Source organism: Limulus polyphemus, unplaced genomic scaffold, assembly GCF_000517525.1.
Source record: "Limulus polyphemus unplaced genomic scaffold, Limulus_polyphemus-2.1.2 Scaffold1832, whole genome shotgun sequence".
In the NCBI taxonomy this organism is placed as follows: domain Eukaryota; kingdom Metazoa; phylum Arthropoda; class Merostomata; order Xiphosura; family Limulidae; genus Limulus; species Limulus polyphemus.
In genome coordinates, this window is record NW_013667442.1 from 73,115 (window position 1) to 83,532 (window position 10,418).

The 10,418-nt window shown below is 34.6% G+C and overlaps 1 protein-coding gene across 5 annotated transcripts in view; it reads left to right on the plus strand.

The window, feature by feature from the left end:
- Positions 1-10,418, plus strand: part of LOC106465092 (ensconsin-like) — a 72,114-nt gene that overhangs the window by 31,400 nt on the left and 30,296 nt on the right. For all 5 annotated transcript variants that reach the window (XM_022392919.1, XM_022392920.1, XM_013925287.2 and 2 more), the window contains 2 exons: positions 4,535-4,831; positions 9,030-9,218. In XM_022392919.1, the coding sequence (XP_022248627.1) occupies positions 4,535-4,831; positions 9,030-9,218 (486 nt within the window). The remainder of the gene's footprint in view (positions 1-4,534; positions 4,832-9,029; positions 9,219-10,418) is intronic.

A 10,418-nucleotide genomic window follows, 5' to 3' on the forward strand; every position in this document is an offset into this window, starting at 1 on the left:
GCCAGTCCTTGTCATTATTCATTAACACATAAAAACTTGTCCATTGGTACATTCTTGATATTCTTACCTCGACCGTGCTAAGCTGGTTGATACACTTTTGGAATGCTTAGCCCAACCATTCTAAACTGGTTGATGCATTCCTTGGAATGTTTATTCTGATTGTTCTAAATTGGTTGATACATTCTTTGAAAAGCTCACCCCAGACTAAAGTTGTTGATATATTCCTTGAAGGAAATGGGGATGATAGAATGGAGTGGCCTTAGGTGATAACAGTTGCCTCCACTATGCTAAATTGAACAATACATTTCTTGGAGAAGAAGAGGATTTGGCCGAAAGGAGTGGCCTGAACAATCACCAGAATTCATATCCTGTTAAATGATTTCAGCCACTAGAATTATGAAAGTAGCTCTTTCAGAGAAGTGGTCAAGGATACCTGAGAGCTTTATCAATACTTTCAGAGAAGTGGTCAAGGATACCTCAGAGCTTTATCAATACTTTCAGAGAAGTGGTCAAGGATACCTGAGAGCTTTATCAATACTTTCAGAGAAGTGGTCAAGGATACCTGAGAGCTTTATCAATACTTTCAGAGAAGTGGTCAAGGATACCTCAGAGCTTTATCAATACTTTCAGAGAAGTGGTCAAGGATACCTGAGAACTTTATCAGTACTTTGATTTTAAGGATGTAACATGAGTGCCTGCCTTTTCTTGTTGTTTGGGCTACTATGCTTAATATTAAAATGAAATATGAAGGTTAAAAACATAAAACCACTTTTACTATATGTTTATTTATGAGTGTACACTGTATAACCAATCATTGGCATTTCAGATCATCAGATGCTTGATTTACATAAAACAAGAAGTAAGGGAGGTTACTGATATTATTATACAAGAGTGATTTCCAATTGTATAAAATAATAACTTCTAATCAGAATAAGTTATGTATTTAGAGCAAAACTAAAAATTGACATGGCCATTGGTGTAGCTAATTAAGTATTCTTTTCTTACATTTCTATTTATAAAGGTTAATATGTACAGTAACAAACATTTAATTCTTCAACGTTTCAAAATATACTTTTTCCGTCTTCAGTAAATTGTAAATTATTAGGTACAGACATTTTATAAAGTTTAAACATTCTATAAAAAGTAATTATAATACAGAATAAAACTTTTAAATAAATTAAGAGACAACCAAATAAACAGAGAATAGGATAATGCAACAGTATTATATAAGTATTCAGAACAGACTTAATTGTAGCGAAGTTGTGTTATTATTTAAAGTTGGGAGTTCACTTATAATGGATAAACTTTCTTTAATTAAAAGTTCAATATTGAATGATCCAGAAGAGATGACTTTGAAAGTTGTAATCAAGACAGGGTGGTTAGTGTTTTCACTATGTGTGTGAATTATGGAGTTTGGTGGATTGGATAATTCTTTTACCAGTTCTGCTTGATACTCCCATATGCTTGCAGGTGTAATTGGCATTACAGCCACCACATGTATTTATATACGATACTGGAATGCATAGGGGTAGGTAATAGGTCTGTAGATTGGAATAGATTTTGTATTTTGAAAGTGATATAAATATCATTTGTAGCTGAATTTGTGGATAAAACGTTTTAATTATTTTTAAAATTTGTGACTTCACTATGAAACTTTACTTACCTAAAAAAGGAACAATCAGTCTTAATGGGTATTTATCAACAGTGTATAGTTTCTTTGGGGGGTTCAAATTTGTGATAATAGAACTAGTGTGTTAGGGCTTGAATAAAATGCATGGGATAGTTGTTGTTTACTAGAATATTCTGTAAGGTGGTGATTTCGGTATGAAAAGAGAGATAGTTATAACAGATGTTATATGCTCTATTGAGAAGGCTGAGAATAAGCTTACGTTTAAAGGAATTCATAATAAAACTTTCAAATTGAGTATGTAAGCCTGTATATGTTTTTTTACAATAAATGGATGTAGTGAAGTGGTTATCTAATCTGTTGATTTGTATATCAAGAAAAAGCAATTTACCATTGTTTTTAGGTTTACAAGTAAAATTAATGTTAGGGTGTTTTGAATTTAAATAATCTAAGAACTGTTTGATGTGAGTAAAGCTTTAAAAGAATAGAAACATATCATCAACATATCTTCTTTATAAAGCAGGTTTGTTTTCAGTGGGACAGGTGTCTAACCAGGAATGCTCATAGTGACAAAGAAATATGTTGGCAAGAGTTGGCCCTAAAGGTGACCTCATTGCAATGCCATCTATTTAGTCATATAGCTGACCGTTGAAGACAAAGTGGTTGTCCTTGAGGGCAAGTTTAAGTAATTCTTAGAATTGTTGGTGATTAAAGCTTGTATATGTTTCATTTTTGTAGGAGAAAAGTTTCTTTAAGATTATTTGTATCGTTTCATCAAGTGGAATGTTTGTGAATAAGGATTTAATGTCGAAACTAGCAAGTATATATTTATTGGCTTTATTAATATTAGAAATTTCTTGGACAAAGGAAAAGGAATCTTTAACTGTAAACTCATTGGAAGTGACTGATTTTAGAATAGGAATGAAGAATTTAGCCAATTTATAAGCATGGGAACTGATGATGGATAAAATGGGTAGGAGCCTGAGGGGTACATGTCTTCAAGAACATTTTTGAAATTTAATTGCAATGTTTGTAATTTCTTAAGGTTCATAGTATTTTTTCTTCATGTTTCATTGTGAACTTTAGCCAATCTACATTAAGAGCTTTGAATTTTGTTTTATCACTAAGTATACTTTGCATTTTGTTGATGTAATTCACTTTATTAAGTATGACAACACCTGTATCTTTATCAGGTAATCAGAGAATTTAAGTTTAGGGGGGAAGTAAGCAAAACTTTAGGCCCTTAGCTAGAGCACTTTTACATGGTTCCCTGAGTACAATATCACTGAAGTTAAAAATCATCTTGTTAGGATCAGTACTGTTGGTATTTTTATGTGGAATTAATTTATTCAGTTTAACATTCTGTTTGTGTTCCAGGTGGGTTTCAGTTTTTGTGTTAATATTGTTAATCAGGTTAAGCAGGTAGTTGAGGTCCATCTATGATATGTTATTTCTTAGTTTATTCTTTGCTGATTCATGTTGAATGCTAGAATGTTTCGTCTGTTTGAATTTCAACATCTTTTTCTAAAAGACAATATTGACATGAGAAATAGGCAGGAGATTTCTTAGATAACGGTTTGTAATTTTAAAGTAGAGGAATTGGGGGAAGACTTGATGGTGCTTGCAAGTTGTTAAGAATTGAATGTCCAATGATAATTTCTGGAGTTTGAGGTCAGTTTTTTTGAGTGAACAAAATAGCCATTGAGTATCATTCCCATAGCATTGTTTAATAACACTAGCAATAGATTTATTTGATGGGAATCAAAGTTTAATGATGAACAACAGAACAATGGCGGCAACAACGAACATTTGACACGTGTATGTTCAGTAACAAACATTTAATTCTTGAACGTTTCGAAATATACATATCCCATTTTCAGCAGACTATATTGAACATGGTAAGTTATTAGCTACATACATTTTATAAAGTTTAAACATTCTATAGCAATTAATTAAAATATACAATATAAGTATGAAATGAATTAAAAGACAATCAAATAAACATAGAATAGAATAATGCAACGATATTATCCAAGTATTTAGAACCTACTCCTATGCATTCCAGGATCATGTATAAATACATGTGGTGGCTGTAATGCCAATTACATTGGCAAAATTATACATCAATTACACCTGCAAGTCTGCAAACATATGGGAGTCTCAAGCAGAACTGGTAAAAGAATTATCAAATCCACCAAACTCCATAATTCGCACACATAGTGAAAACACTAACCACCCTGTCTTGATTACAACTTTCAAAGTCATCTCTTCTGGATCATCCAATATTGAACTTTTAATTAAAGAAAGTTTATCCATTATAAGTGAACTCCCAACTTTAAATAATAACACAACTTCACTTCAATTAAGTCTGTTCTGAATACTTATATAATACTGTTGCATTATCCTATTCTCTGTTTATTTGGTTGTCTCTTAATTTATTTAAAAGTTTTATTCTGTATTATAATTACTTTTTATAGAATGTTTAAACTTTATAAAATGACTGTACCTAATAATTTTTGGCTGTTGTGGGCAATTAATTATACACCTGTTTCACAGGAAACTCAGAAAGCATTCAAAGAATAATGTGATAGAAATCATTACCAATCTCTTTGTAATTTAATAAAACACTTCTTATTCATTACTTTACCAGGTTTGGCAATTTAACATTCTTTATTGTTTTCTTGGTGTATAGTTAAAATTAATCATTAAGTATCTCTTAGAATAAGAAGGATTATTAAAGATTTAAAGTAATTTGGAAGGATAAATAATTTGATTAGTTTTGTTAACAGTGACTCAAACATAGCTATATGTTGGAGATAAAATCTCTAAAATATTGATAAAGATAAATTAGTTTAATAATATTTTGTTAGGCTTATTTCATTAATATATTCTTTTTCATTGATTTAGTTGGGGAAGCAATGTCAAAGAGTTTGAATTACCTATCTAATATATCACGTGGTCGAAGAAAAACAGATATTACTCCAACCGTCCCATCTCCATGGGATCGCGGAAGGACTCCCACAAACACTCCTCCAGGGACTCGCCATACCAGAGCAGTCAGTATGTCACGTATTGATCATTTGACTCAAACTCGTCGCTCTCCAAGGGATGGTGTTGAGGAAAGCCCTGAACATTCCAGTAGTTCTAGCAAAGAGGAACGAGCAGAGATTGGCTTAAATAGCATACTTAAAAAACCTAGATCAGGTAAAGAGATATTTTTCTTACAGTCTAAAACAATTAATTATCTGAGCAATAACCAAGCATGAAGTTAAAATAATGATTGTTTCTTATTTGTAATAATACAGTTTACTAAAAGTAAAGCCCTCTGATATTTGTTGAAATACAGTAAATGAATAGTTAACCACATCAGTTGTCAAAGGATTCAGTAAGTTGAAATAACTATCAGTAGTCCTGTTGATTTGTGTTGATTAAGATGTACAACATTTAACAATGCTAAACTTGTGCAAAGAGTAAAACTGACAACAAAATAAAGCTTAGGAGCTGTTGTATGTGCTAAAAACTGTACAAACACTATAACTTGTGGAAAATTAAAGTTCAGAAGTTGTATTCTTATTTTGATTTCTTCGGTATTTTATCTGTGAGTTTTCTATGTAGAATTCACAGTCATTTGAGTTCATGTGAATGTAAAAAATATAACTTGTATTCATTAGAGTAGAAAGTTAACTTTTTGGCTTAATGTTATAGCTAAATGTCCTGCTCCTTATGTTCAAAGGACAGTGGTACTGAATAAATAACAAGACTGTCATGTAAATGTTAGCTTACATTGTTATTTTTATTTTTTAAAGCCATTAACAGTGTTTTAAGTTTTGAGTTGATACACACCTCTTCACACAGAAAGCTATCTTTCCCATGTATCTATCTGCCTTAGAGATTTGCATGCCACTAGCCTTTAGGCAACTCCCACCTAAACTCATGAGATTTATCATGATTTGCACTACTGCATAGTAATGTTATTATGCAGCAAAAGCCCTCCACCAATAGAAGAGTGACACAGCCTCCCTATTCCTCAGCACAAAATACCCCAGATCTGTTTTTCTTTGTCAATTTAATGGGACTTACAATGTTAAGGGAATTTAATTTTCATGTTTTGTTTCTTCAACCTATGAACACTAGTTCATGTAATGTCTTCTACTTTTTGTGTGAGTGACTAATTTCTTCACATAGATTGTGTTATAATAATGGCTTATGGAGACATTTTCCTTGGGTGGTGGCCATTGTGGATATAATAATGGGTTCCCTTATGCTGCCAAGTACTTCAGCTCCAATCTCTTCATCAGGTGTTCCTTACCCTCATTTGTGGGATGAATGAGGTGGATGAAGTTGATAGTTCTTTCACCTGTTTAGGCTTTGGAAACTTTTCTTCCTCTTGAAGAGAATCTTCAACTTTCACGCTTTCTTCATCTTGATTTATCAGACATGCACCATTCTTTTCTTTCCCCAGTATTATATTCTTCTGCTTGTTTCCTATTTCTTAATTCTTACCATTCCTTGACCACTTCCAATTCCAAGACTTTCAGCCTCTCCTTTCCTTTCTATCTGATTCTTATTTCTTCAATTTTAGTCATTCTCACATTTGGGATTGCCCTTTGCCTTTTGGAGTGGGGGGTGGTGGTCTTTTGGCATCGGTTTTGCCCTCAAGTTCTCAATACTCTTGTTATTTCCTGATCCTTTTTACCACACTTTTTCACCTCTCCTCTTTACCTTTCACATTTGAGGCACTCCATCGTGCCCCAGAGCATTTTGCGGGTGATTCTCATTCCCTTAACTATGGTTGTTCCCCTTCACCTTTTCCTACTCACTCACCTTCTTGTTACTTGACATTGTTGGATAGGGATTAGGGTTATATGTCCTCCACTAGCCCTTACTTTGACCTGAAGTTTGGAGATATTCCTGATTTGATTGAATCACAGGCTGTGCTGCCCATCATCAATCCTTGCTTTTGTAAGTTGCTTCCACATTGCTCCCAACCCTACCCTCCATGTATCTCTTCTTCATCCTTCCTTCACTGTCTTTTTGATTCCCAATTTCCTCTTCTACCTGGTGTCAGTCCTGTTGAGCTTGTCGGTTTCCATTGTGTAGAGTCCTGTGGGTGTCTAACTGTCATGGCTTGAGCTCCTGTCCACACAGGGACTTTTCTACTTTTTACCCTTGGACTTTCTACTTCCCTAACTGTCCTTCTTTCAGACCTGTTTTTGTTTTCTTTTCTCCTTCCACTCCCATCTCTGTCCAGCATTTCTTCAAAGCTTTGTTTGTCACCACTTTCACCAATTCCTCACTCCCAATAAATATCTTATTCACAGAGGAGGTGTTTATCCATACATTTTCAGCTGGAATTAGCCTCTTCTCATCTGTCTGTGAGCATTGGACTTTGCTATCATTAGGATTTGTGCCTGTCCTAATTGTTCTGCATGTGTGATTTTGTGTTTGGTGTTTATGGCTCTTTGGGTATTGCTTATTCCTTGAAGTCACATGCATATGCACCTGCTCAATTGATCCTTGTGCAACCAGTGGGATGCCTCACGGGATTCTTTGACCTCACTGGTTCTCCTATTCCTTCCTTCATTCTAATATTTGTATGGGTGGCTGGACTGATCTCTTTTCACCATTGGTGTTCCATTATGTCCACCTAATCTGGACTTATTACTCTTCACATATATTTACTCCTCACGTTGGGAAGCATCCTTGATCGTCTATTTTACATCTGTTACATGGACCTAGGATGAGTCCTCTCTCCATATCCATGAGCTTGAACTTATGGTACATTGTTGGGCATGGTACTATTGTTACCACTCCTAGTGGATTATTTAGTTATGTTCCATTTCCACACCTCCTTGATTTTTACTAACTAAACCACCATTGGGTAATTTGATCCAGTATCTCTTGCTTGTAGACTCTGAACCTTCCTCTTGAGCCTATTCTCAATTGATTGCTTTGCTTGCCATGTACCAGGTACTATGACTTGGTTGTGGACTATCTCTCTTGACTGGATTGTGTTCTGCCTGCAATATGTATCTTCTCCCCCTGTTTCCATAGGGGGGGGGGGTCTCTCTCTTGAGGATTCTACTCATCATTTCCCAGCCAACCTTCTCACTTTCATGCTTCCTCTTCTGATCATCAGTTCTCCATCCCTCGGCCATGGCTGTCACTGCCTTCTGCCTGGTCTGGTCTTTTACCTGTCATAATGCTCACCCACCTTGCACCTTTACCTTGGGTCTTGGCCTTAACTTGTGACACTCCTTATTGTCTCCTCTTGTTGGTACCCTCTGGCTGGCTTAACCTCGGTTCTCTGCCATCTGTCAACCCAATCCTCTCTTCCCCTGCCAGTTATACACTCATATTTCTACATCTACTGTCACTTTTCCATCACTGAATCTTGTCTTTCTACCTTCATGTTTGGTTTAGAACAGTCCTTCACCCATGGAACCAGACTTTACCATCTGTAATCATTTCCAATCATCATTCTGTCTGGTCCTTCTACCCATGAGGGTGGGGGGCTTTCGACATTGGTCCATATGTCACCACTTTACTCCTAATTGTTCTACCATCAGAAATATTTACCCTTTCTCAATCAGGTTGTTGAACAGGGTTCAGCTGTCTCCACCTTTGCTGATTACTGGGTGGCCTTGTCTTCAACATTTTGCTTGCTCAATACCGCATCATGTTTCCTCCCATTTTCTCCCCCTTATTCAGTTCCTTCCTTATCTATACACACATTTGCCTCATTCTCGTGCCTGACTGGGACTTCTGTGTCATCCTGTATGACCATTCAAGCTATTGGCAGCCTGCAACATCTACAGCCTTTTCTTCTTCTTTTTTCTTCTCACTTCTTTTGCTACATAATGTTATTATGCAGTAGCACAAATCACAAGAAATCTTATGAGTTTAGGTGGGAGTTGCCTAAAGACTAGTGGCATGCATATCTCTGAGGCAGATGCATGGGGAAAATAGCTTTCTGTGTGAGAGGTGAGTATCTATCAAAAATACATTTTCAGGTAAGGAAAATTTAACTTTAACTATAGGAGTTAAAAGATGTTTATCCAACAAATAAGTGAAGTTCTTGCATTTTTTTATTCCTATTAAATTAAAGTTTGCACCAGTACTGATAAAATTAATAACTTTGTTTATCAAGCTCATAAATTTCCAAAACAGGTAAAACTTCTATAACCTGAGATAAGATTTGTATGTATCCAGTTATATCAAGTTATCTCTCAAGAATGGATAACTAAAACCTGATGCTCTGTGTCAGAACCAGTGAATTTCAGATAATGTAAAGAATCAGAAGCCTAAATATCTTTTAAGCATAAATTTGGATAGTTGTTTTGGTATACAATAATTGAAGTTTTTGAGTGAACACTGCTAATACTTTGATAACCATCTACAGCAGCTAGAAAGATCATGCCGTCATCTCCCTCCCGATTGCAGGGCAGCATACAGAGCTCAAAACCAGCAGAAATGAAACAACAAACTCCTGTTACTCTCAGACCTCACAGCAGCCCACGACAACCACGTCCATACAGCATTGCTGGAACAAGACCAGCACATGGGGAATTATCTACAAATGCTTCTACTGGTAAGTTAACAAATGAAATAGAAGACTAATGTAATGGCCATCTACACACAGTTGTTTACAAGTATAGTGGTCATATATATATATATATATATTTATCTACAGATAAAAAGTGAAATTTTGGGTTATAATAATTTCTGTTCAGTGATACATAGATGAAACACAAGTATGGTGTAACAGTAATTTCTAAACAGAACTTGGTGTAATATCATTTACGTACATATACTTAAAGGTAGAACAATAACATAAGTTTCCAGTATTTCCCACATTTTTGTACAGGTTTAGGTAAAAACACAGAATGATAACCTTACTTATCTAAAAATATTGTGAGAAGTCATGTCATTTTGTATGAAATAATTCATTAGTTTTAATGTTAGAATTTTTGTAAAAGTAATTACAGTATGGTGGTTATATCTCTGGGAAATATGGTGTGTTATCTTTATTTGGGTAGAATTTGAATTTTTGTTATTGTGCATAATGTAATAAAAAAAACATGAAAGTAATGGAAGTTTAAAAGCTTATGTTAGTGAACTTTGAAGTTTAATAATTGTGTTAAAGTACTGGCTAAGAGAAAACATGTTTTTATGACAATAATAAAAAAAACACAATATTGTGTGTAGCAAGTAGAGAAAAACCACAGTAAACAGAACAAACTGTCAGAAGTTTGATATTAGAGAACCCAGTTGAATAAAATTACCTGAACTGAACATATCTTTGTCTGTTCCCATTCACACTTTTATCTCTCTTATCGAAATCTGTGTAAACACCATTGTACTTACCTGTCTTGGTCAGTATTTTAGACAAAAATATGGAATGGTCATGGGAAATCCACTGTCACCAATACTGTGCAAACTTTTCATGGAATATTTTGAAACTGAATTAGATTCTTCCATCAATATAAACCTTTCAAAAATTCTGTGGTTCCGATATATTGATGATATATATTTTGTGTGGCCAAACAAAGAAGTGATTTTGAAAGTGTTTTCAACAACCTTAATCAACTTCACCCAACTATCAAATTTAAAGTTGAATGGGAAAAGGATGACCAACTTTCTTTCTTAAATATTTTGATAACCAGAAGAAACACAAAACCAGTCCTCTCAGTATACTGTAAACCGACAGATTGATAACCAGAAAAAAACACAGAACCAGTCCTCTCAGTATACCGTAAACCGAAAGATTCTTTACGTTATGTTCATTTCT